The sequence below is a fragment of the Haemorhous mexicanus genome, chromosome 3 (assembly GCF_027477595.1).
Source record: "Haemorhous mexicanus isolate bHaeMex1 chromosome 3, bHaeMex1.pri, whole genome shotgun sequence".
Classification (NCBI taxonomy): domain Eukaryota; kingdom Metazoa; phylum Chordata; class Aves; order Passeriformes; family Fringillidae; genus Haemorhous; species Haemorhous mexicanus.
This window is the reverse complement of record NC_082343.1, coordinates 29183403-29211039: the sequence shown is the minus strand read 5'-3', so window position 1 is coordinate 29211039 and position 27637 is coordinate 29183403. Positions and strand designations below refer to the sequence as shown.

Sequence of the window (27637 nt, the reverse complement as noted above, 5' to 3'; positions counted from 1 at the left end):
ATAAAGCTAGCAGTGAAAAACTTGCAATGAAATTTCTGATTTTTTAACCTGGGAAATAATATACATATCATGCCTTTTTGAGCCAAACATGTTTTTCACATTTTTTTTCCATACTCCACCCTGGCTGATTAATAATCAGATCATGAGTCTAATCTGAGTGCAAAGTTCCCATTTGAAGTCCACAAGAGTGTCACACAAGGAAGAAATGTAAGATTAGATTGTGTAGCAGCCAAATTATTCTGCTGGAGGGGACTTGCAACAATTGCTTTTCTTTACAATTTCTTTCGATTTTTGGCAGCTTCCAAGGTATTGGCCCTGAAAGCTATTAGTAGCAGCTTGAAGAAGAAAAATTTCTGCAGCTGATTGTGTAAATCTGTGTATCTATATAACATGAACAATATATATATGATAATACTAAAGCCTATAAAGTCATAGTGATTCATACTAACTAAAAATATGATTAAAGTTGCAATAGAACATCAGATGTGTCGAGTGGAACTCTCCTTGAGATTTTTTTTATTTTAACACTATTCCTTGCACTATCTAAGCTCATTACCCCTAGACTCGTTGTGATTCTCCAATCAGTGGTGACTGCTTTACTGCTCATAGAATAATTCATGTTTCCTACATGTTCTGTGCTAATTATCACATTAAATCCTTGTAGTCTTTTTCCTTGGAGAAACTTGGAAAGACATAAAATCACTGTACAACTTTTTAATTTGAGGAACATTACAATAAATTATTAATTCAGAACAACTGCTGTCATAGTTATTCCTTATGTAAATTTAGAATTATGTTATATTTTGAACATTCTCAAGTAATTTTCCCCCACTTGATCTAATCATCAAGTTGATAAAAGAGGGTAATTCACTGGAGTGGAGTTAAAATACCTTCAGCCTTTGAACTTCTTGAGAACAGGAATCTGTTCTGTTTTGGGAAGATGATGTAGCTTGCTTCATTAATATGCTTTTAAGTTATTCTCAGTAGGATCAGTTAGAGAACTAGTCACTGTAGCAATGCTTATTTTCTGAAGGTGAACTTTTCTTCTTCCTCCAGGCAGCTAATGGGGCAGGATCCAGACCCCATGATGTTCTGGATGTCCTGACTCAGTATCGAGGTCTTTCTTGGAGGTGAGTCCCAGAAAGCTTCCCCTAAGTAGGAGAGAATCCATTTTCTTCAGTTTTGATCAATATAGTTGTTTTGGTAGCAAATGAAGGCTTGTGGAAAGTGGATTTCATGTCACATTTTGCATGACAGCACGTGGTTGTAGTATTACTCATGATAAAGAAAATACTCCAACTATTGGTTATCTAGAGTGCAGTGTAGCATGGCTGGAACAGACCCGGGTACACGGAAAAATGGGGTCCTTGTTAAGTTCTTTTTCAATCCCATGGTTGTATGAGACCCTGGAACAGGGTCTTTTAAACTCCATTGCCATGGCATCACTTGCTCATTCTGTCCCTGCTCTTTCTGTACCCTGTCTGCTACTGCCCAGTGGGCTCCACATCACCCATTGGTCTCATTTAACATTAGTGGTCTACAAAAAATCTTTTCTGCTGTTGTTTCATATGCAGTATCTCCTTCCTTGATCCTTTCCTAGTATTGCTTACATCATGGAGAACAGTTTATCAATTATGAGTCAATACAGACTTTTACATATGCAGCATGTCACTAGACACATCAAAAAGACTCTGGAGAAAGGCAGTCACACTCACTTGTTAATCTGCAACTGTATGATTTAACACCAAACTTGTCAGGCTCATCTTCTGTTCATCATTTTTTACCAATTCAAGTCACTGCAACTTTAGAAGAAGTTTAAACACATTCACAGGAATCATAGGATGGTCTGGGTTGGAAGGTACCTTAAAGATCATCTGGTTCCAACCCCCATGTCATGGGCCGTGACACTTTTCACTAGACCAGGGTGCCATCATCCAGCTTGGCTTCCATTTGCACTTCAAATCTGTTCCAGATTAAAGGGTCAGAGATGTTCTAAGTAAAACATTTTATATTTTGATTTTTAATAGAAATCCATTGAGATTTTTTTTTTGCAACAAGTATGCTAGTAATTTTTTTCAGCATGAAGGAGAATAAAGAGGACATGGACATAATGGTGAGTTTCACCAGTCTAGAAGTATTCTTCCAGTTGAGTGAAATATGAGTGGGGGAAAGGCAATGGAGGAAGGCAAAGGTATTGATTTTACTTATCACTCTGAAATCTATGCTTTTAGAACTTTCTGTTTGGTTAGATATGTTAACTAAAAATGGAAGCTATAAATATTTTAGTAGGTAGCAACTGTAGCAAAGGTGGCAGCCTTGGAAAAAGTCTCATTTCTTTCCGCTGGGTTTAAACACATGCCAAAACACGTGAAAGAGCTGAAAGGACAGCTGCCTGTACCGGGCTTCTAATATGACTGTTCTGCTGGAGTTGAGAGTGTCTCTGATGTGGTGCCCCCCTGGGGCCAGGCACCCGGAGCACGGGGGGCTCAGCACAGCCAGCAGCGCGCTCTGTACCTGTGCGGTAACCCCAAAAGGGGGCACTCTCCTACCTTGTCCATTGCCTTGCCGAGTCCATCGGACCTCACCAACACTTTTCCCTCGTTCCTTCTTCTTGACAGTGTTGGAGGAAATGAAAACATAAGCACAGTTACGACACTACCAAGTAAGTGGCTTTTTCTGTAAATTTGGTAACTATGTGGTGCTGTTTATTTTTCAAATACCTGCTGTTGTAAAAGGAGACAGGAGAAAAGGGTTAAAATTTGTAGTGTGACACAAGCAATCCCTTTGTGTTTAATGTCCGCTGCTGAGCAAAAGTTGCTTAGCAGCCAGGCTGTAATGTGCTGTGCATGACTTAACTATGTGTTTTGTAGGTTTTGGTTGTTTCACTATTCTTCTGTGGGTTATAGTTCTGTCTAAAATGTGTTTGGTCACAGATGAATCAAAGGTCTTAGCTCATAGCCTAAAGAAACTATTTTGACTATATGGGAAAGTTGTTTTAGGCAGGGGCAGAATCACATTACAAGATCAGATTTTACATGCTTTTTAAAGGTCAGGACATTTTAGATCTGAGGTGTTTGTAGGGCTGGTTTGTAACCTAAGATCTAGAAGGGAATCTGGGGTCCTTGGGGTTAATACATCTGGGGTCGTCAGGCTAAAGGATTTGATTCCAACCTGTCTGCAGTTAGAGCATGATGGCATGAGATTCTCCTGCCTGAGTATATGGTTACCCAGCCTTGCTTGCCAGGCAAAATGGCATTGCTAGCCAAGATGGTTGTGTTAGGTCATGAGATATCTGAATTAATGAAATTCAGAAATCTTGAAGGCAGGGAAATGGTTGTATGGTGATGAATCTCCATGTTTATTATTCTTAAAGGTTGAATTGTTTTTTAAATAGCTATCTCCTAAAGCTTTTTAATGGTCTTTTACTAAAATCTAACCTTTACTGCCTCATTTGTTACCTGCTGCAGGAAACAATATTTCAGGGTTCTGTCTCTTTCTGCAGATATTCTTCGTGAGTTCAACCCATCCTTGGTAGGGTATTCCATTGGCACTGGAACACAGAATTCAAACAATGCCTCATTAAACCAAGCTGTGGCTGGAGCTCGTGCAGAGTAAGAGAAAAACATTTAATTTTAATAGGAATTTGATTTTTTTCCTATAAAATTCCTTGTGACTAAAAAAGGCCCAAACCCTGAATTTTGGCAGGAGCACAGTAAGTATAATAGGCAAATATTTTTTAATCCTAACTGTAGCATGAAGGCCAAGAAATGTGATGAGGACTTTGACAAGGATTAGAAACACTGCAAATAAATTAGCAACAAAAGAAATACTTTCTCTGACATTTTCAGCCAAGAAAGCCACAGCATTTTACAGGCACTACTCTGAAAGCTGTCCTGTTGTGAGTCAGAAAAAAGATATCTCCACTTTATATGAGGTGTATTCAAACCCTCTTGTTAACAGGACAAACAAGAGTTTGTGAAGAGACGGAGGAAGTTGTGAATTGTTTAATTCCTGGTCTACCAGAGCTGAGAATTTACTAGAGATCACCGTGCACCCTCTTCAGTGCAATTCATATCCTATTTTTTTTCCACTGGTAACAGTTCTTATAAGACCTACTTCAGTGCCTTGTGGCCATATGATAACATTGGTATGAGCACAGGCACTTCAGAGCTATGTCTGTAGATAGCCTCTGTCTGATGGTGGGAAGAGAAAAGTGCATTTTCTATATAGTTGGTAAAAGAGAAACTCTGCAGCATTTGCAAAGTTACCCAATGCCTGTTGGATGCTAATTATTTTCTCTTATTTCTTCTTCCATCACTGTCTCAAAACATAGCCTTTGGTGGCTATGTCATATATTCCATTCAATGAAAATTGGACTTCCTTTGGGGATTTTTGGTTTTTTGATGTCCATTAGTCAGTTTTCCTCTTTGCCTTGTTATCTATGCAGGATTCTTTCTTTAAATTTTTATTAATTTATTTTATGATTTTAATTTTCTTTTATTTTTAGGGATGTTCCTGAACAGGTTAGGAAACTGGTGGACCGCATGAAGAATGATACTGTGAGTTCAACATGTCATGAATATCTTTAGAATGAAGTGACATAGCATCATTAGTTTCTGCAGCATAAAACCTCCCAGTGCAGAGTGTGAGTTCAGCACAGGATAATCTATAGCTTAGTTTTAAATGAATTTGTACCAGCATATGATAGCTACTGTCAAACCCAGATAATTGTAACCTTTTCATCATTTTTACTGCAAGTGGCTGTAAATGCAGTGCTGTTGCTTCTGCTTCCAACCTGTGTCACCCTGTAAGATAACAGAACCCTTTCTCTTGAGGATTTTGCTGTGGTGCTATTAATTAGCTTGTAAGCAGGTGGTTTTTCCAGCAAAAATGATACATGCTAGGATGTTGAGGGCAAGCTTTTCAAGTAGAAATCGTGTGGGGTGAACATGTAAAGGAAGGAAGGGACTTGTTTTCTAAAAAAACAAATTAGTCCCTTCTTTCATCTAGTCATCAGCTAATTTTTGACTTACACATTTATTGTTGCAAATTGTTTCATTAATGCTCTGTAAAAAACACATTAGGTTGAGGATTGCTTGCATATTTCTCACCTAGCTCGTGCTTTGAATGTTTGCTGTTTGTAATTTGACAAATGTGCTATGCAATCAGTGACCTAAGTTACACTATAATAGTTTGGCTTTCCAATGGTGCAGCTGGAAAGCAGCCAAAAAGCCTTCAAGATATCTGTGTGCATGTTTAGAGTAAATACTCTGGTGTGTACATATTGGCAAAAATATTTGCAGTACCTTCCTCTTGGTTCACTTTCTTGTAAACAAGATTTCCATCTGATGGATGCATCTGAAATGAGATTAAAAGGAGCAGCAACTAACAATGAACGGTTGGATGGTTTTCATTCAAAGTTTCTAAGCACTACTCTGCCAAATTTATTGCCCTGAGAACATTAACAGAAATTTATGGAAATATCTTTTATTTAGGTAATAATTGTTTTTATGTAATTAGTGAAATTCCTTCTAATGAGAAAGCCTGCTCATAGTGGAGGTCATATATCTTTGATTTAAGAGATCTTTTTTAGCCCCACTTTTTAAAACACTTGTTGAGTGCAGAAGGGAGTTTCTCCCTCTTTTTGATTTTTTTTTACATTTTGAGACCAAACTACTGAACAGTGTGTTTACTAGCAGGGATATGTTGCCTCCAGCCTTTGAAGAAAGATGTTTTTAAACCACTGGAGGCTGATGCACTCTTGGTGCTTTTCTTACAAGTGCTTTGCACTGAAATTAAAGCATTAGAATATTGAGCACAACATCCACAACATGCTACTAAGCATATCTGAACCTTTCCTCAAAGCTAAGAAGGTGTTTATTTACTGTAGCATAATTACCCTGATTTAGCTAGCCACCCCTTTGCAAAATCCTTGCAGAAACAAAAAGTGCTGCAATATTTTGCCATGATTGTTAGATAGAGTTAGTATTGCTTCACTGTTCTTTGCAGTTTGTCTCACAGCAAGTCTGAAATATATTGTCCCCCAGGGTTTACCAGCAGGAGAGCTGCATTATTTATCACACAGTAAAACACATACCATAATTTTTGTATGAAGATATATTTCTAGGACTGCAGGAAGAGTCACTCTGTATGCACAAGATATTACTAAGAAAAGCATACAGATGGATTTTGAGCAACAGTTTTCTGAAGCAAATAATTTGATGCCATTGATATTGTAATTCTGGTTTAGATCACAGCAGTTTCTACATCTTCAGTCATGGCTACAAACTTGTTTTTGTTGTGGATGCCTAGGGAATGATAGCTATGTATTCTGAGAAATGGGAAATTTATATTTTGTTTGTTGCCGCCATCTCCCTCCTTTTCTTTTTTAATTAAAAACTCCTGTTCCATCTCCTTCTCTGTGTAGAGAATAGATTTCCAGAATGATTGGAAGCTCATAACACTTTTCATAGGAGGAAATGACCTCTGCACAGTCTGCGAGAATCCAGTAAGTTCCCTGCAGCAGGAACTGGGCCCGTCAAGCCACAGGGTCTTTGTGCATTGCTGGGGGTAAGAGGGAGGAACTTGGTGGGTGAGACCAAAACAGCAAAGGTCTTACTTGTGCAGCTCTGGAATGCAGCTGTACTGAGACCTTCAGGATGCTCAGCGTACTGTTAGAGATACCTTTAGAACACCTGTAAATTACATAATTGTTGAGACTTTGTTTTGCTGCTGACTAGGATAACTTTTTGTTACATAGTGACTTTACCTCCTGTAGTTAAAATGGCAAGTGTTTTCACTCCTTTTTGCCTTGTCACACTCCTTAGGCTTACTTGGTACTCTCAATATTTTTAGTGCTATGGGAAAAGTTCTAAGCACAGCTCATGCTAATTCAATTATATGTAATGTAGTATACATATATATATATATATATATATATATATATATATAAAGCATACATACAGTATCTAGCCTTTGGTATGTGTGATTGTAGGGGAGGTGGAAAGCGGTGGCAGACTCCTCACTTAGTGGTGAGGGTTACCTACTCACAGGCAGTTGAGCACATGCTTGTCATCCTTCATGATTAATTTTGGATCAGGAAGAACAGCAAAGCAGCATAGTAAGATGGTTATAAAACAAGGAAGGAGCAAATTAACCATTGCTACCTTCTGCTGTCAACCCAAACACAAAGTGCTTGTTCACATGATGGGTGGGTGGCAAGGAGAGAGTGTGTGTTCATCCAAGGATCACAGCAGCCTTCCTGTGGCAAAAGTACAAATAGTGCCAACCACAGACTTGGTGAGCTGTGACTTAGGAAATAAATAAGGGATCTGAGTTGTCTGCTTCTATAGAGCAGACAAGTGGCAAGCAGGCAATCAACTTCTGCTTGAAATTAAATGAGAGGGGGAAAAAGGCTGAAAATAAGACAGGCATTTCTCACAAGAAAGTTTATGTGACTGTAGTAGTCCCACAAGTGAAAAAATAAGTGTTGGATTGCTTAAGATAATGAAATTAGAGTGTTTAAACCATTAAAATGGACCAAGGAAATTTTGGCACTGAAAGACAAGTGTGTGAAGTGATTTAATTCCCAGCTAAACACATAAGTTTTGCCAGTTATTATTTGTGGCAGGCCAGGAGCATATGGGAGACATGTTCTAATATTCCATACAGCAGAAATAAACTTACTTTTACACAAACTATTCTCTCCCATATGTGGCCCCTGTCAATGAGTTGTTAGCTGAGCTTTTAAGACCAGTACAAGCAAGCCTAGGGATTGAGGATGTTGTGATGTCTGATAATAATAGCCTGTGAATTGTCACCCTCACTGGTATCCAGTGGCCTCTAGTTCTTTTCTTGCCAGTGAGATGGCTGTGATGGGAAGGAAGAAAATCAGAAACAGGACCATTTTGCTTATGACTCTGTTACTTTTGACCCAAGAGTTAGATACATAAACACTACTGTGTTATACAGCTAGTCATTCCTGTACCTGCCTGAGTAAACTAATAATAAAATTCAACCCTCTTGCTTTACCAGGTACACTATTCTCCTGAAAATTACACCTACAATATACAAATAGCTCTGGACTTACTTCACAAAGAGGTAAAACAAACTTTTCTAGCATGTTGGAGCAGGGATTTTCTGTTCTGTCTGCAAAGCAGTCACTGGTTATTGATTAAGAATTTATTTCCTTGCTTTCATCTGCAGAGTACTACTGTATCCAGAGGTGTTTGCTGACAGGAAAATCTTTGTGAAAGGCAAAAAGGGCTGGTGAAGCTTTTTACCAAAGGAATAAGGATGTTCTTAGTTCTAGCTGATGTGCTGTGGACAAATACTATCAAAAAACGTTCTAACAAAGTGGAACAAACATTATTAACTGACTGAAAAATGCTTTGCTTGTCCTTTAAACTGCAAATAAGTATATTTTTGTGGTCATTGAGAGATCCTGATGTTCAACATGAAGAATGATGAGAATACTTGAAGAGTTAGCAGGTGTCTGGGTCTTGCTGAGACCTATAACAACTTGTATGGACCTTTTTGAAGCCATCATTTTCAAATGACCAGCTATCAACATTTAGAATAGGGCTAGGCAGTGCAGGCTGGGGCTGTAATTTAGTATTGCTTGTGTGGGGAATTAATTATTGAGAAAGTACTTTGAGCACCTCTGTCATAAATAATAGACAATGCTTGAATCAGCAGGCTGCTACCAAGGTCTGCTGTGGCTGTGTAGGGACAAACCCAGCACTGTGTGCCCCAGGAGTTTGCCAAGGATTTGTTTGTCCTTTTGGCAGGTTCCTCGGGCGTATGTGAACCTGGTGACGATGCTTTACATAGCAAGGCTCCGGGAGCTGCATCAATCCAAGAACAACAGCTGCCCAAAGCTGCTCATGAGGTTTGCAGATCATTCATGTTACAACTCTCATTCTTGTTCACAGGGGGCTGGAACGTCTTTGTGGGAAGTTTTTTCTTAAAGGGAAAAGGATTTAGTATTTCAGACTACCAAACTCTGTGCTTCTCTGTGCTTGTCCCTACATTTTGGTTTCAGTACAGCATTTAAAAGAAGCTGTCTTTGCCCCGTCTCTGTATCTGAGCCCTGCTGTTACTGTTTCTTATGAAGGTGCCACTTTTGGCTCCACATGTACCCTGCAAGTAAGTTCAAGCCAGAGCAGAGAAAGCTCAGCTGGGCATTATTTGGTGGAAATAGAGAAGGCACTAAGACACAGGGTTTTCTGGTTGTGTTTACAAGTTTACTTTTCTGCACTTAAAACTCTCCCTCTTGCTTCTACAATTTTGAGTCTCTGTATTCTCATTGAGGATTAGTTTAATCTCTAATTAATGTAGATGTTTTGGGTGCTTCATTGTGGCACCTGTTGCTTTATGGCTTAACAATCCTTTCCAGATCAGTGTTAGTCCACTACTGAGGTGGCAGGCCTGCAGCCTGAGTGGACTTTTGGTGACTCAGATAGGGTCCAGCATTGTCCCCTGGAGTTGCTTCTAGCAGGACTTGCTTGTTTTCAGGAAAGCAAGTCTCTGCTTTTCTGGACAGATGGGGAGAATAACTTTGTCCTGTAAATGTAGGCAGCCACTGGTTTTACAGGAGAGAAGAGATGCAGCCCTCTTGCTGTGGCTTCCTTGCAGCTGTCAGTGGAAAATTTGGTTTGAAGCTCAGGGTGCTGATACTCCCAACAGCCAGTTGTAGTTCTTTTAAAAATTTTATTTATTTATTTTTACAAAGGTTACTGGCTAGAGTACGCAGGTATCTCAAGGCCCTAATCATTGGACAAGGGTACTTGGCAAAGCCTTTAAGATTAGATTATCTCGCAATAGCTGTAATCTTTCCACATAATTTCAGATGCTGTGCTGAATTTAACTTTTGCCTGTCTGGCAGCAAGCCAAGTTTACAGGGTGATAAGCAGAGCCAGTATGGGACAATAAAAAATGCCATTCTACTGGGTGGAAGAACCACCTTAAGGAGGATTTTGATCTTCAAAGTCTTCTCTTTTTATTCTGAGAGTAGCAAGCAACCTAAAGAGAACATGTGTCTGCTAATGTTGCCTAACATGTGTTTATGAAACTTCTGAAAACACAATTTAGATTTGTATTGTTCTCATATAGATGTACTGTGGAAGTCAAAGCTTTTGTTAGTTGGTCTCCATTAAGACAAGTTTGGACACAGTAGGGATCTGTGTATATTTTACATATATCAAGTGCATCTCTATAGGAGGTATTTCTCTAAGAGCTCTCTCAGGCATGTTTTACTGTGGTCACACTGTCAGGATATTTGAAAGGAGTCCTTCTTCTAATCTGGATTTCTGAAGTAGTGATGGGGTATGCCCAGGAAGATGAAACATCCCAAAAATATCCATGTGCTAGAAAGATCAAAAGCTCAGGGGAGGGATAAAGGTGGCCAACATTAGTTCACAGAATCTTAAAATGTCTCAGGTTAGAATGGCTCTCTAAGGATGGAGAATTCTCCATCAGTCCTGGTGATTGTTTTGGTGCTCTACCAGCCTTGCTGTGATACACACTATAACCTCTGACTCTCTCAGCTGATTAGAATGAATTTGTGGCAAAAAATCCTCCATCCTGAAGGATGCTTGCACAGTTCTGCTGAAGCAAAGCATGTTGCACAAGTGTACTTGTGAACAGTTTTTTGGGGTGTGTTGGCCCCAGGTGCCAGCCAAGCACTCCCACAGCTGCTCATTCACCCCACCCCAGCAATGGGGAGAAAACAAGGCCTGTGAGCAGAAAAATTCATGGATCAAAATAAAGAGCAGGAAGCCACCTACCAAGTACTGTTGCAGGCAAAACAGACCTGATTTGGGGAACTTAATTTTATTTGTTGTCCATGAGCATAAACATTTAATTGCTGATTCTGATATTGGAAAAACGAATGAACAAAGAAGTTGAACAGTTAAAGTACCTGTCCTCCCTCCTTCTCAGGTTCAACTTTTCTTCAAGCATCTTTCCCCCCACCCTTGTTACTGCTTCAGGGTACCCTCACCCCCTTCAGTAAGGCATGGCTTGGGGTTTGGATCTGGTATCTCTCTGCCACTCCTTCCTGCTTGCTCTTGTCCTGTGCCCCAGCATGAGTCCTACACTCATGTGCATCCTGGCTGTGCTTCCAGAAGTGCCTGTTCTGCCATGGAGCAGCTCTTCCTTGTTCCTGCTGTTGTTCTCTCCTCTCTCTCTCTCTGATGCTTTCTGCCTGTTCTTAGGTAGGTTTTCACAGACACCACCAGCTTGGCTGAGAGGCTCAGCCATTCCCTGTGGTTGGTTTGCTGGAACTGTGTCCAGAACAGGCAGCCCTGGCCTCTCCTCACAGAGATCACTCCTGCTGCTGAAACCTTGCCATGGGCAGGCACACAGTGTGGCTTTTGCTTGCATGGAAGCTTTTTCTCACTTTCTGTTCATTAATTCATCCCTAATAAATGTGTTTTTGTTCAAGAACTGGGGCTATGAAGAAACTCAGGGGTGAGAGGTAATGCTCTCATTCAATGGCCTTTCAAAGAAATCCCTCTCAGAGCTTTTAATCCTGCAGTTTATTAGCTTGGGAGCAAGGGGGAAAAAGGAAGAGCAAATCTCAGTGCCATGCTCTTATCCCACAGGCTCCAGTGCCCTTGTGTCATAAGCCCTAAGAACGATTCCAATGAGTTAAAAAAGTTGATCTACTTTAACAGAAGGTATCAGGTAAGGCACATTGCATTTGTTATAAGTTTAATATCATCCTTTTCTTGATCAAGGGACCGCAGGTTGGCTAATTTGAAAGGGGGGGACAGTTTCCACTCATTCTAATGATGTATTTGTAGTTGTGATTAGAAAAAAGTAGGATCAGGAACTTTACAATTCTGTTTCACTAAACCAGCAAAACAGATGAGAAGAATAATTGTTACAGAGCCATAGAAAGTAGAATGTGTCAGAGAGCAGTTTTTTTGATCAGTTTTGTTATTGACAATCAGGTTAAGTCAAACAACATGTTAACTCAGGAACGAGTTTTCAGGCACAGTGTGTCAGCCAAACCAAAAACACTTTGGTGGTTCTGGAAGGATCTTTTTGACAGAAAACCTAATCCCTGAGCAGGCTGCCAGTCCTTGTCAGTCAGGCAGCCATCCCCAGGCTGCTGCTCTGTAAAGAAGCCTGGGATTGGTGTCTCGAAAAGGTGTCTGCACTGGCTGCCTGGAACAAGCTGGAGACCTTCTGCAGGGGGGAGGGGCAGCGCCTGGGTGAGGTGTTCAGCTTGATGAGCTGAACGCAGAAGAAGGAACAATGACAACTTTTCTTTTACTCTTCAGGAGAGAACCCGCCAGTTAGTGGAGAGTGGAAGGTATGACACGAAGGATGATTTCACAGTGGTTTTGCAGCCATTTCTGACTAATATTGAAATGCCAAAAACACAGGTAAAACTAACAAGAAAACCACACCTACGTTAAATCCTGGTGCAATGCCACTGACTTGTCAAAACTCTTTTAGCTGTAAATGTAGCTAGCAGTTTCCTGACATAGTAATTAATTATTATATTCAGTTACCATCCAAAATTGCGTGAAATGTTTATGGAATGTGAGATACTGGGCAACAGGAATACAGACCTTGATTTGGGGCACTGCAATTGGACAGCCATGAAGTAGATATTTTAGGTCAAAATCTTCATCAGGAAGCACTTGCTCTACATTCCCCATACATCAAATCCTTTACAGTACTTTGGTAAATGACTTTGGTATGAAAACCCATATGTTCCAAAGGACTGTAATGTGTAAATCTCAGGGGAAATAAAGAAATTGATCTCTGCACAGGTATTCTGTACTCAGAGTCACAGTGTATTCCTTGTTATTTTGGGAATAGTGTATTAAAGAGTTTTAAAAGGCTTCTTAGTTCTGAGGTACTAACTTTCCCTGACCTGGTTTAATTCTGCTTGCCTCAGAGGCCTTTGCAGATACTTTGTATAGAAGTCAGCTGGGTTATCTCCCTGGAAGAGAGAAGACAGAATACACAGTTTGTTGCATATTTGCTGCCTCTGCAACAGCACCTATCTTGTTTTCTAGGAGGGGTGGCCAGATGAATCATATTTTGCCCCAGATTGTTTCCACTTCAGCCAAAAGTCTCATTCCCAGGCTGCACGTGCTTTGTGGAACAACATGGTAAGATTTTTAAAGGTTGTGTTGCTCTCTCCTTGTTGACTTCATCCTGCCCTTGGCAGCAAAAACACCCAGAGATTACTAGGTAGCCATATCTCTTCTGAATTGTGTTTACAAAGGCAAAGAGTGATCATATGAAGAAAGGTCACCTGAATTGTTAGCCCAGTCATATCAAACCAGTAAATCTCAGGGTATGTTAAAGCTGGGTGTGTTCAGGCTGTGTTTTCCTTGGAAGATGATGCCTGCCAGGCACATTGGGCAGCAGGCCACATTCCAGGTGTACGGGAATTAGCCTCTTCAGCACACAAAGAAACAGTGCATGGGGCAGCTGCCAGCACTGGTGCAGTGCCCTGCAGTTGTGTTGCTGTGCTGCAGAAGTGTTTTCCAATGACTGGCAGCACAGCATCACCCATTGCTCTTGGTACTCATCTTCTTTTCCTCTGTGCATCCCCTTTTCCCCCCAGCTGGAGCCTGTAGGGGAGAAGACAGATAGTCAGAAGATGGATGGTGAGATTGTCCTCAAATGTCCATCTGAGGTAAGTTACAAGGCTGTCTGTGTTTATGTGGAGGCACTGGGAGTGGCTGGGGGTCTGTGGGAGCCTTTACCCATGCCTGGAGCTCTGGCTCTGTGAGGGTGATCTGCTCCTCCCCACACAATTTGTGCCACTGCCACCAAGAGCGGCATAAGAGCTCACCCAGGAGAGGACGGAGGGCAAACAGGAGTCAGCTTCCTCAGAGTCACACATCACAGCTGGCCAAAACACAAGGGAAGGGTGTTTGGCCTGCCTAGCCAAGATCATCAAGTATCCACACTGAATGGCAGAGCTTCAGTGGGAGGAAATGGAGCAGTGTTGGTACCAGTCAGGGTAGCTCCGCAGGATTAACTGCGGATACCTTGCAGTGGGGCCACAAGCTTCTTGAGGGACACACACAGTGGGGTCCTGAGGGTATTCTCTAACTTCTGTTTTAAAAATATAACCCAGATTTACACTGTTGCTACACAGATTTTAAAAAGGCCTTTTAGTTACTTATTTCTGTATTTATTTTTAATCCCTCTGTTTTATTTGTATCAAGCTGCTAATCATCTACAGACATCTGAAAGCCAAAGTCTGGGGAATGGAAATCTCCATGTGTTCCTCTGTTGCTTTGCATTGATTCAGATTGCCTTGTTTTGTAGGCTGAGCCATTCCTGAGGACATATAAGAACAGTAATTACACATACCCTAACCAAACTCCAGTAAGTGTCAACATCACCATCCCACTGTTACTCTGCTGCATCTGTTCCTGTATGGTAACCAAATTAGTTATGTTCTGCAGCACAGGGGAAATGAGTCTTTGGCCAGAGGGGCTTGGGAGGCTGAGTGCATGGCTTAGAGCAGGGAGGTACTCCCTGGGTTAGACAAAATGCATCAGAAAGCACCTGTAAGAACACGTGCTCAAACAGCACTGCTATCAGTACAGGATGCTGCACTCTTCTGAGCAATACTGAATATGACTATTGTGTTGAGCAACCAAGACCTGCCTAGTTAATTACAGGCTGAAGAGGCTCTGGTTTATCCACCTGGCCTCTGCTGGGAAGATCCTTGTTTTTACTGACTGTACTTGCTAGTCAAATGCTCCTCAGCTTTCTTTTTCTCTTTAGAATTATGGAAGCCAGCTACCATGTGAGGACAGGTCTCCATCCTCCCCTCCTGCAACTTCAGGTAGTCTTGCCTGCTTTATGTTAAGAGGTTGAATTACCTTCAGCTTTCCTTTAAGATGAATGTTCATTTTTTTGGCTGAAATTTCCAGTTGCTGGACTGTGAAAAACATTACTCAGAAAGGATGTCATGTTTTTCAGTAGATGCTTAGCAGGTACAATGCCACACTGCCATGCAAGGTAGTATCCTGACTAAGTAGCTTCACTGAACTCACTGCCAGTGGAGAACTTCAAAATAACTTGTGATGAAATCCAGATTTGAGTGCTGTCATAGCTTATAAGCTATTCCACCTAAATGTCATGGAAAGAAACTAAAAATACAGCTTCATTCAGGTTAGTCTGGAATTTAGCAGTATTTGGTTTTTCTAATAACTTCATATTGTCTTTTCCTTGTAGTCTTTTGAAGTCTTTAATGTGCTGTTCCTGCTTTGTGTAATTCTGCATTGTTTTACCTTCACTTTGGTGCTGGATATTGTTTGCCACTTATTGCTATTTGCTCCTTGCTCTCTTGTCTTTTTGGTAGCAATGTTAACCATTGAAATGCTGGATAATATGCATATGTTGGCACTACAATCACAGGAGATGAGCTGGAAAGAACTTCTGATTTATCACTTGGGTATTGCAAAAACAATGTGACAGAGGATCACAATAACAATGGCATATTTCACATACACAGTAGAGGAAAAACAAATAGCTATTTCCTAACCAGGTTCAACTGTATCTCTTTCCTTTGCAGTGCATTCCCTAAAGCCAGCTGATGTGAAAATTGTAGCAGCCCTTGGGGATTCTTTGACGGTAAGAAGAAGGTGCTTTTACTGTTCTCCTGGGAAAACTGCAAACATGGGCCCGCTCTAGTGGAGGGGAAATAGCTGTTGTACCCAGAAGCAAAGATCTGTTCATTCATGGATTATAATAGATCTAGCAGCTAGATTAAGAAAGAAGGTGTCAGTCTTCCAATGCTCCGTTCCTCCCACAAACGTATTCACAGGCTTTTGAACTCGGGCAAATCCTTTAAAGAGGTGCCTAGGTATTCTGCTGGATTGGAGGCAGAAGAGATCAGATGTTGTTGAAATGAATGGGACATAGCACAAGGCTTAGGTTACTGTGCTTTTCAAAGTTTTTTTCTGCATAGGAATGGACTGATGAGCCTGTTTTTCAGCCTCAGTTCTTTCAGGAACAGAATGCAGCTAAGTGGTTTTGGATAATATCATTTTAATCATTTTAGCATTAATGAGATAAGGAAGTATGGGGTGAGTGCCCTCTGACTCAATGCACTTCAAAAGATATTCAGTCATTTTATTGTGCCTGTTTTAACTCTTCGCTGGTTTCTTGATCATGATACAATTCTTGCTGCTGATGTTGATCTTTGGTAGTCAAGAAGGAATGTGTTTCAAAATCCAGACATCCTATATTCCAGTTATGCCTTTCTGCCTTGTGTTTTCATACTGGTCAAAGATTGAAATTCTACAACCAGTCAAAGGGAACACTGGACAGAAAGATGTAATTGGGACATAGGTTTCTCTGAATCTGAGCCTTAACAACAAACACATTGTGCGTGCAAACCGTGAGCCCTTTACAACTCTCTGGCAGACATGGTGCAACAACTCCTACACACAGGAGGCTACTGAAATAAATAGAAGCATTTTGATGTAAACCTGCAGTATTAATAAAAGAAATACATTCTGTATATGGTTATGGTTGCTGTATTGTAATATCTAGGGCCCTGCAGTGCTTCTGCTTCTTAGTCTGTAGGAACTGGGAATAGAATCTGCTTTCATAGAACATGCAGTGGTGTATTGCTACCTTAGAGCTGCACTTGGCTGCACATAGTTATTCTGAGCACCAATCTCCTGTTATTTCAGTGAAGTTTATACATAGAAGAAAATGTAGTGTTGTGGTTTAATCTAAGGTAGCAGCAAATAGGCTGCTTAGTACTGTACTCAAGTACTAGCATGCACCTAGATTTAGAATGAAACTGTACAATCACAGCTGTCAGAAACTCTGCTGCTGAATTCTGGAGGTATTTTAGGAGGGATGTAGTTGCTAGCTTGCCTCTTTCTTCAGGGTAAGTGTAGAGAGTGCTTCCTCCTCACTCCAGTTCTACTGTAAGTCTTTCAATTTAGCACATTGGTTTTCAAACTCTGGTGCTTCTTTCTGATACATGCTTATTTTCTCTGCTGAGTTCATGTAGTGTTTCATATCATTAGCCATGTTGTGTGTTTGATTGAGATGTTTTCATCACTGTTGACTAATCCTACCATAAAAATGTTATTTAGCCCATTTAGGCCCATGTCTTTGTTCCACAGCTCCATCATACGTTTTGTGTCATATATACAATATGATGCTTTTAAATAGTTATGAAAGGTATTGTTGTATCCTTCAGGAGAAAGGTTTGGGAAAAGTCAGATGCATTTTAAAGCCTTGGAAGACGTCCACTCAATTAAAAAGTAAATAAAACAACTATGTAATTCTATTTAAATTAGTACATTTTATTTGTTTATGTGTTTGTATTACTAGTCACTATTGCATTAGTAATTGTGCTTTAATTTCATTTGGTTAATGAAAAACAATGTCCAGGCTGGTTCAGGAATTGCCTCAGATACCCTCCAGGATGTGATCACTCAATATCGGGGACTGTCTTGGAGGTAAGTCTTCAGCCAAGGTGATGAAGAGATGTGGTTTTGATCTTTCAGCTGTCAGAAAGCTGAAAAACAGAAAGCTGAAAAAAAGGTTACTTCTTAGGCTAGCACTTCTTAAAGGTGTATCAAGATTTTGTCATAAGGGTAGCTTTACAGAAAGCATTTTCAGCAGTGGATTTTAAGCAAGCTTTTTGATCTCTCTCATGCTTTCATTTTTCACTGCCTGCAACAGTTTGTATTTATAAGTTGGGATGTTGGAAATCTACAAAACAAGTCAGAACTGGTTGGTTTTAGAACTTCTTCTCAAAGTTTTCTATTTCTGAACTTTTGTAGTGTCATGGAAAATTGTTTGTTTGGCCAGAGACCTTTTGCTGTATATAGCAACACGCACTCATAAATTGTTTTGCTGTTGTGGTGTAGCTCTATTGATATTGACTGAAGCAGCTCTGTGCTGTATTAATACGTCTGTGTAAGTTGGAGTATGGCTTCAGTATGTCCTGTCAACACAAAAGCTGGAGAAGTATATTCCTGTGCAGAGAGCAGGAGGAGTAAAGAGCTACTGCTTGAGTTCTATTGTCACTCTAGGGCTGTCTCTGTTTGATGTTGCCTTAGAGGGGCTTCATGAGGCTGATATGGACCTCAAAATTGACCTTCTAATCTGAAGTACTTAAGTATGAATTAACTATTTGAGTATGAAGCTATGTCAGGCATTTTTCTGCCACTTGATAAAAGATTGACTGTACCCCTGTACACCTGCAAGAGCAATAAATCTTTCTGACAAGCATCTTCACCACTGAAACCTCACCTGTTCTCCCCAATAGCACTTCCACTTCTGTTGTCTCCATGGATTCTGATAGAATGATAGTTACCAAATTTATAGCCCTTTGCTTTTCCCCATGATGTGTTGCAGGCTTTCACTTTGTTTATTGTTTGTGTCCAGATAAGAGCTGAGTGACTGGGATCTTTCTTTCTCATTTTAGTATTGGAGGAGATGAGTCATTGGAGAATGTGACTACTCTACCTAGTAAGTAAATGCTTTGCTAGATATAAATCTTTGGCAAGATTGAGGAGATGTAGTGGACTAATTTCTGATAGATTTATAGAGAGCTTTTAAGTATCTCAAAGCTGCTTGATGTAATTAATGAGAACTATCTTTAAAAGAAACGGTATGCTACAATTAAAAAATAAAAAGTTGCCTTCATCAGTGAAGCTGAGAACAGACAGAAATTCCCTTACTTTCTTTTCCCTCTCCCTTTTCAACTGCTTGGTGAGTATTATTTGAATTTCTAAATAACCTTGCTATGTCCATGCTCGTGATGTACTTAACATTTGCTTTTAATAAATATTCCATCACAATTTTTCCAAAAGAAATATTTGCATAGAGTAGGCGTCTTTGGTAAATAAAACTGCCTACTCATACATGTAACCTGAAGGGAATAATTTTAACTTTCCCTTCACTGAAACCTGCAACTTTACATAGCTCAGTCTATTGTTGATGTAGAGCCACTTGACTTTCAGTTTGGATCAGCTGTAGTAATAAACTTCCATTCAAAGAGGGCCAGTAAACTGTTCTTTTGTGTGTTGACCATCATTTTAAGTAGAATGTAACAGGAATATAATTAGAATAAGCAATTAATTGATTCGTTGAGTCCTATTACATTTGACAAAGCCCTCACTAAAATGCGGTTAAACTTGGTCTTTGAGATTGAAGTAGATTTTTATAGCTCACAATGTGGCCGTGTTCACTTTCAGCTGTAAGTTACTCTGCCAACTTCCTTTTGGAAACTGCTATGGAGAACATGGTGTAACTTCATCAGAACCATGCACCTGAGGCTTTGTTCTTCATATTTGTCAGTACTATGAGATTTTGCACAGCAGTGAAGAAGACCCAGATGCTTTAGCTGAAAACTGGCTCCAGCTGGGCTGAAGGACCCTTCACACTCACTTCACAAAGTCAACATGTGACTGATAATTTTGTTTTAGGCTTTAACCACTACAACATGAGAGAGAACTGCACACTGTAGTCCCCAGTTCTGCTCATCTTATCTGCTGGTGCCAGTGCAGGGCACTGCAAGCACACTGCTGTCTGAGTCACTGCAGCTGGTGACCCCTCTCCCCCCTGCTTGGTGAATCCATCAAGGTTGACCAGCAGCAGCTGTGCTGTCAGAGAGCAAAACTCTGGCAGTTCTGGTGTGTTCTTCTAGTCCCTGCAGGCAGGGAGCAGCTGGAGTCTTTTTACCTTCATTGCCACCTCTGTTTTTCAGACATCCTTCGAGAGTTCAATGTTATGATCACGGGCTACTCAACCGGTATCGGGAATGAGAATGATTCCAATGCATTCCTTAACCAGGCAGTTCCTGGAGCACTGGCTGAGTATGTAGCTTTTTGTTTTACATTTGTAGGTGATGGATGCTTCATCTAATTGCCTTTCAACTGTCTCATGTGCTGTCATAACTTGCTCTGAAGAGCAAGCAGAACCAGTTGAGTTAGAGTGGAAATTGGCTCAAAACATGTTAAACGTATGGGTATATTTCATAGCTGAACTTTCAAATGAAACTAACAGTCCTCCTTATGAAATCCACAAAGAAGAAACTGGCAGAAACAGTTGGAAGGTTTCTACTCTTCTGGTTCAACATCTATTCATTTATATATTTATCAGTCAGTCACTCTCTGAGAATGTGAATGTTTTTAGAAATTAAACATGTAGTGAATTGATAAGAGAAACTAGGAGTAGAACAGGATGAAGTCTTACATAATTCTGGCCTCAGATTTCTAGATAAGCAAACAGGAAAAGACAGGAGAGAGATGGGGAAAAAAACCAGTCTAGAATCTTTAGAAAAGAGAATTACTAATGGTCATCCGTGGGTTTTGGTGCATTGCAGACCTGGTGCAGTTGGAGCCAGTTTTGCCAACATAATAGGGATTGTAATGTCTTGCAGTCACCTGAATTTGGCTCTTTGCTTGTAGTCACACCTGGGAAGCTGCGTGAGTTGAGCTTTACTATATTGCTTATCCTAGAAATCCCTGGATACTTATTCAAAGTCAGTGCTGTTTAATTAACAAAACAGATGGCTGCTTGAATTCAGTCATAGTTTGGGCACAGAATCTGGCAGACCATGCCTGGATTTGACATTGTGAGTTGCTATTACCCAGACCTTAATTTGTTTGTTTAAAGAAAAATTCATCTTGCTTCCCAAAGGAGTCTTGGAAGTGAAGTTCAGAAGCCAAGAGAGGTGTTTGGTTTGCTGTATCTAAGCAAAGATTACTAGGATTTATCAGGTTTTTTTATTGCTCTCCTGTACGCCCCGTGTAACTTCTGATTCACTGGTAATCTCAGTAAGTACTTGGATTTCCTGGCAGAAATAGGGTGCTATGTCCCCTGCTATATCCTACAGCCCCCACAGAACTGAGAGAAGGCATTTTTTTGTCTGGTGATGACCAAATGTAACTGTGTATGTCAGTGAAATGTTCTTCAGCCGTCAGTGAGAATTTATTAACATACTGAATGCAGCATGTATCCAGACTACCTCCAGCTTTTGCTTGCATGAAAGAATGAGAGAGATGCCTGTCTCGTATTCTTTATCAGCTAAATCCCAAAAAGGTTTGGTGGGAGGACTGGAAGCAGGATACACAACCCCTTAAGTCACCATTATGACTTAAGGCAGCTTGCATCAGCAACTGAGGCATTGCTATTAAGCAGCTATTTGTTAGCTCTTCAAAATGAGTTGATGGATGCTCGTCTAATGAAAATTGCCTATTTCATCGATACCAATTAGTTTTTTCTCTTTCCCTGCAAGTGACTGGACTGGATAAACATGATGAAATTGAGCTGTCTTTGTTTTGTAACCATGTTTTGTAAACGTTCAGCAAGGAGACACAGACAGCAATCATACCAGATTTCTGCTTGTCTTCTGTTGTTTCTCTGTCTCATAACTCTCTGCAGAAAGTTGTACAAAAGTAAAATCCTGTAAGATACTATTCTTGAGCTTTCAAATACTTCTTTTGGGGTTCTGTCCTATAATGTTTTGGTTCTTGATGTAGCTGAGAAGATGAATTCGTCCTAGTCAAGTACTGAAATGTATTGCAACATAAGGAAACGTTTCTCCTGCTTTAGGTATTTGACCCTGGAATGATGCAATTCAGCATTTATTCTTCATCTGCCAAAACAATCCATTTTCCAGTGATTTACAGGGCAAAAAAGTCCACCAGCTAATGCTGGTATTTAAGAATTGCTACCTGGCCTGTCTTGCTTTATGGTTATCTAGAAAGTGCTTTCCAGAGGTGCTGGGACATTCCTGAAATTAGATAATTTTGCAGCCTTACCAGCTTATAGAACTAGGTGTAAGGGTTTCTTAAAATTAAAACCCTGGCTGCTTTGAAGGGCTCTTTATTGAACTAGATGAAAATGTAGTACTGCAGCTCTCATATAGGAAAATATCCCTAAGCCTATTTGCATTCATTGCCAAAGTGCTTAAGTACATGATAGAGTTAAGGATAGATCTGAGTAATGTTGCTGAAAAAGAGCCTGGCTGAGGTCTCTAATTTCATGTGGAAAAAAAAAAAGGAGGTTAAGAATTTAAGAGTGAGAGGAGAAAACAGGTGACAGGAATTGTGAATATCTGTATTTCCTATTAGCAAACTATTTCCATTGGTCAAGATCTAAATTTGGTTGAAACTGCAGTTTGAGGATGGATCATTGCTGGCACTATTTCATTCAAGATGTTATTGGATCTTGCTGACTGCATTGGCTCAGGATGCATCATCACCTCACTGACTGTACAAGAAATCAAATATGTTGTGGACTGTCAGATCAATAAGTGGTGTTTTTCCTCTGTGTCAATATTGCAGATGATGTCCTAGCAAGGCGATTTCCACAGTAAGAGCAGAAGGAAACTGTGACCACTTGTGGCTTGTGATAGCTTTGGGTATAAATAAGTAGGTTATGACATTGGACAAGGGTAATGGTGATAAGACCTACTACGTGCACACAGTGTCTGTGTCACAAGCAGATGTATGACAGGGCTCATTGCTCAGTAGATGCTCCCATGCCAGTGTTAGATCAGTATTCAGCTGGACAAGGGTGGTGAGAGACCTCTCTTTTTCATACAGCAAACAAAGCATTGCAAAGGGGAGCTAAACCAGGTTGCCATACAAAACAAGTGTCATGCTTATTAATGTCAGCTGATATGCTCCCAGAAATGATAGACAGCCAGTGTCTCTAACAAGAGCCTGGAGGGAGATGCAGCTCATTCTGAACCACAGACCTGCCTGGAAGGTCAATGCTTTCTGACCCCATTCTCTTCTCTTCCCTCTGCATATTTGAAGACCAATCTGTCAGGGCAGTCAAACAAAGCACTCAGCCTGGGTAACTCAAAACTTGTTGCACTTAAGATATCTATCTATCTATCTATCTATCTATCTATCTATCTATCTATCTATCTATCTATCTATCTATCTACATATATATGTACATAAAAAAGAGAGAGTGCTCACCTGGCTGTTAGAAAACAGCAAGGCTGTCATCTTAATTTGTCTGAGTAATCTTGAAGGTTTCTTGGATTTTTAATTACCCTGGAAAAGTTGTGTACACATAGTGTACAGTTATGTGCTGTAGGTGCAGGATACAAAAATGAGGAGGGTGTGCACAGTGAGCTCTGAAACCTACATTTTTCAGGGACATGCTGCTTGAGAGGTCAGTTAAGTATTGGGACTGGGGATTGCTGTGTTTTAGTCTACAAGGAATAGGTTGATAGCAGCCTAGCTCTACAGAGGCCCTGTGCTTACAACTGTTACCATATTTGGCTTTTCAGCTGTTTTAGGTGCTAAGCACTGTAATAGGAGCTGAGCTTGTGCTTCCAGATTAATTACTGAACTTGAGTAAAATCTGTCTTCATCAATAATATTGTAAAATCAAGTTTGATTTTATGTTGATTTTATTACCAAGATGTGAATCTGTAATTTGATCACAGCAACATGAGTATTGTACTGTGTCCTCACTCAACCCTTCTGATATCTGTCAACTTGATTTAAGATGTCTGAAGCATGGTAATGCTGATCTCTCAATATGGGTGTTACTTTCACTCACTAGTTCTCTTTCTTTCCAGGCACTTGCCAGCCCAAGCAAGAAGTCTTGTGAGCCTTATGAAAACTGATCAGGTAAGTTGTCTGGGACTCCTTCAAACTTACAGTATGAACAGGTGTTGCTTCACACAACAGATCCACTTGCAATGACACCATGTGCATATCACAAAGGTAAAGAAATTCAGACTTGTTATTTTCTTCTTTATTTCACAGAGAATTGACTTCAGTGCTGACTGGAAGCTCATAACAGTGCACATTGGAGCCAACGACCTGTGCATCTATTGCAAAGACCCTGTGAGTAGTGACACTGGTTATCTCCAGCTGTGCTGTCAGTGTAGAAACACCTCAAGGGAAATCATAAAGCCTTCACAGAGATAACATGAGTTACACATGAGCTGCTCTATGTTTTGACAGGGGCTGCTGCTGGCAATACCCTGATATAAAAAGTTACCAGCAGCAGAGTAGGATGGTTTTGGTTACTCTGACTTACTCCAGGATTAGAACCACTGCTTTGACTACTGTTTTTTGACCGTAAGCAAAAAAGGGAAAGGAAGAAATGCTTCACTCCTCTGATGTGGTAACTGCTCTGCTCTAGCTTGGCCTCTTTAGGCACCCAGGAATGGCAGTGGGAGCTCAAAGAGGTGCCACCCTACAATTGTCATCACGCCATAACTCACAGCGTGGGGAGGTGCTAGGAGCTGCTGAGGTATATATATGAGGGAAGTTGCTGCAGTCTTATTTGAATGTTATGCTTCTCTGGATTGTGGAGAAGCCTTTAGGGCTGCCATAAGGAGGTCATGGGAGCTGAGTGGGCAGGCCACAGGGAGAGGCCACCTTTCACTGCCAGCTCTCACTCTCTGCCTTTAATATGCTCACTTCTTAGGAGCCTTTTCAATTCTCCTGCAACCCCTTGTGCTTGAGAAATGTGCTTCTTTTGCAGGAGCCTTGCTAGGCATCTTTGCTTCTGCTGCCAAGTTTTATAGCCTTATTTATAGCTATGACCTTGACTAGCAATGATTTCACATAATTTTATGAGAGCTTATCAGCTGGCTGTGAGCATGCTTGTGGCTGCTTGGTTTATGCTGTTCAGCATGCATTCAGATTGGGATTTAACCCAGTGGATTTGGGTTAAATATGCTGCTACTCAACAAGGTTTATTTTAAATCCAAAATTTCACTGAGCCTCCTTATGTTTTGGATTAATTGCTATGTTTAAAATCCCCAGTCTCTAGAAAGAATAAAGAACACTCTACTGACCACAGTGTTGTAGGGCAGAAAAGGAAGTGAATTAATGTGATTCTCCAGCCTCCCAACCTAAATTCCTTGTGTCTCCATTTGACAGTAATCTCTTCTGTTTCTATCAGGATCACTACTCAGCTGGGAATTACATCAAAAGGATTCAAGAAACTCTTGATATTCTGCACAAGGAGGCAAGTACTGTGAAATTATCCCAGCATTCTAGCTCACACTGAAGCATGACTGACTGATGCTAGCTCTTCTGTTTGTTTGATTTTGGTTTTTTGGGGTTTTTTTTTTTGCATTCTGGTACAAAACATATGCTGTTGACTTGCACAAAAAAACCATTTCCTTTTGTCTTGTCTGTATGCAGTAGTGAGATGCAGTCTGAACTGACAGATAGTTGGGGGAGTTTGGTGGAGGATTTGTTGCTTTTTCAATCTTTTTAATTTTTTTTATTCTTCCAATGGTGGAGAAAGGGAAGTGGTATCAAATGGCTGGACTTTGGGGTAAAATAAATGCGCTGTGGGCTGTGTAAGCAGTTTCTTCTAAACCAAACCTTATCTTTCAGGTTCCAAAAGCTCTAGTGAGTCTGGTTGATGTGGGGGACATCACTGCTCTGAGACAGTTATTTGTGGACCCTTCAGTTCAGTGCCCCACTTACTTGGCAGAGTAAGGCTTGTTTAACTTCCTTCTGTCCTGTTTGTATTCTTATTTTGTGCTTCTCTCATAGTTTGAACTGATGTTTAAAGGTAGCAGCACAGTCCTGTGGACTTCCTTCCCATGCAGTGCTCACATCACCCTGCCTGATGGCATTTCCTTCTCTTGCCTTTGGCCTGTTTTCCATACCTAGAACTGTACATAATGCACCCCTCAAAGGCTAGGGTTAAAGTTACTGAAACAGGGTTCTTCAAGATGGGGTTGAAGTGCACAGACATTTAGATTTCCAGGCCTTTTTTACAGGAACATGATGTTTTTGAGGAGTAGACAGGATTCCCCTGTTTCAGAGGCTCTGGTGCAATGAGTAATTTGCATTCTTTGCTGACCTTTCAGACAGAGAAATTTTCTGTCTTGGGAATACAAAAGGAGTTGTTAATTGGAAAGGTGTCAGCTCAGAAGTGAAACAGGCAGTACATTTCAAAGTACTTTTTTCTAGTTCCCCAGGGGCTCTGGTGTGCACCTCTGTCAATCTGCAGGGCCTTTGGATGTCAGGGTGAAATTAATGAAACAAACTACACAGTGTGCACTACTTTGATATATCTGGGTGTGAAACCAAAATTACTTAAAGTAGTATCATTCATATCAGACAGAAAATAAGTTTAAGGTTTGAAATTACAATAGCAAGGACGATAAGATGTTTTCACAGAAACATGATTGTAAAGATTCCCTTATTGCATCCATGTCGTGAAGGTATTGCATGACAAAGGATGGTCTCTGCATTATCAGATGTTTAATTCTCTCTGTTCCTGTTTTCTCCTCTGACCCCCCTCACAGTTATCTGTGTAGCTGTGTTCTCACAGGAGAAGAAAACTCAGAAAATTTCACAATGGTGAGGGACGCCATCAAAGCTTACCAGGTATGACTATTAAGAGTGGTACTGTTACTTTATTTCCAGTAGAGGTGAGCTCTTGATTACCTAGCAACATATCATATCTGTTTCTTATCCAAACTATGAACTCAGCAAGAGCTTATTTGATGCTATCCAAACCTATCGTGTGACCAAAACTAGCAGCAGAGGTCTTCAGAAAAATTATGTTTTCTAGAAGAGATTAATTGGTGAGAGTTTAGTCACCAAAACCCTATCCCTGACAAACAGTTTCAGCATCGTGTTCCAACCTTCTCAGCCCCTTTGCAGCATCTCAGCCTTCTTTTGCCAATGGCTGTGGCTATTTAAGTTCACGAGTAAAAATTCCTTTTGATTCCAGTGCTTTCAGAAAGTGCAAAAAAAAATAGTTATGATGCAGAGATGTTAAAGTATTGTTGGTGGTTTTTTGTTTCTTGCAGCTTGGCATTCAGAGACTGATAGAGTCTGGCAGGTATGACACTCATGAAAATTTCACAGTCGTCATCCAGCCTTTACTCCAAAATCTGAAGGTTCCTCTTGATCAGGTATGATCTAAAGGTGATTTCTGCATTTAAAGAACTAAGGATGGGTATCTTACCTATAGAGACTATATTCAAAATTAGTTTCATTTTGTTCTGTGCTTTTCTTATGAGAAGTCGCTGATTTTTGGTATAGTACAACAGATTTCTTCATGTAGTAAGCAGTTCTCAGTTTTACGTATTGTTCTGTCAATATCAATAGCTGTTTTGGAAAATGAGTCAAAACTTGATTTAAGAGGTGTGTTTGTGTATGTTCTTTGAAGTACATAAATATTTTTCTTCCTGAAAATACAACATGATTAGTAAAAGACCAAGTTATTAAGCTGCACTTCTTAAAGCAACATAGCTGCATTGCTCAGTGAGGACTGTGGCATCAGCTCCCCTTTATGCCACATAACTCATTTTTCTGTGTCTGACAGAAAGGGAACTTTACCTATGATCTCATGGAAGTAGTTTTATGTAGTTCATATGTTGATGTATATCTCAGTTCCTTGAATGGCAAGTTCCAGTAACTGTAAATCTAGGAAAAGACTCAAACTTTCACTAAAGGTAGAACTATTTTCATATGTACCTGGAGCTAAGGTACAAATGGAGCAAAACATTGAGCAGGGTTTGCTCTGGCATAATTGAACTGGACCATTCTGAAGATGTTTGCAATAGCTGGTGAAAGTTTGCAAAGTTAAGGTGCTGCTATGGACAAATTTGCTTCACAGGCCTCCTTTGTTTTGTTTGGGTGAAGCCTTTTGTTTG

General features: G+C 40.3%; 1 protein-coding gene across 1 annotated transcript in view; it reads left to right on the top strand.

Moving 5' to 3' along the window:
- The first annotated feature begins 2080 nt into the window (after positions 1–2080).
- Positions 2081–27637, top strand: part of PLB1 (phospholipase B1) — a 50651-nt gene continuing 25094 nt past the window's right edge. Inside the window, exons 1-23 of the mRNA XM_059843276.1 lie at positions 2081–2113; positions 2419–2662; positions 3503–3611; positions 4508–4559; positions 6428–6508; positions 8035–8100; positions 8790–8890; positions 11607–11688; positions 12291–12395; positions 13038–13133; positions 13595–13666; positions 14308–14367; positions 14773–14833; positions 15566–15624; positions 17407–17474; positions 18449–18492; positions 19733–19841; positions 23573–23624; positions 23763–23843; positions 24913–24978; positions 25356–25456; positions 26279–26360; positions 26789–26893. Coding sequence (XP_059699259.1) covers positions 2081–2113; positions 2419–2662; positions 3503–3611; positions 4508–4559; positions 6428–6508; positions 8035–8100; positions 8790–8890; positions 11607–11688; positions 12291–12395; positions 13038–13133; positions 13595–13666; positions 14308–14367; positions 14773–14833; positions 15566–15624; positions 17407–17474; positions 18449–18492; positions 19733–19841; positions 23573–23624; positions 23763–23843; positions 24913–24978; positions 25356–25456; positions 26279–26360; positions 26789–26893 — 1929 coding nt within the window. The remainder of the gene's footprint in view (positions 2114–2418; positions 2663–3502; positions 3612–4507; positions 4560–6427; positions 6509–8034; positions 8101–8789; positions 8891–11606; positions 11689–12290; positions 12396–13037; positions 13134–13594; positions 13667–14307; positions 14368–14772; positions 14834–15565; positions 15625–17406; positions 17475–18448; positions 18493–19732; positions 19842–23572; positions 23625–23762; positions 23844–24912; positions 24979–25355; positions 25457–26278; positions 26361–26788; positions 26894–27637) is intronic.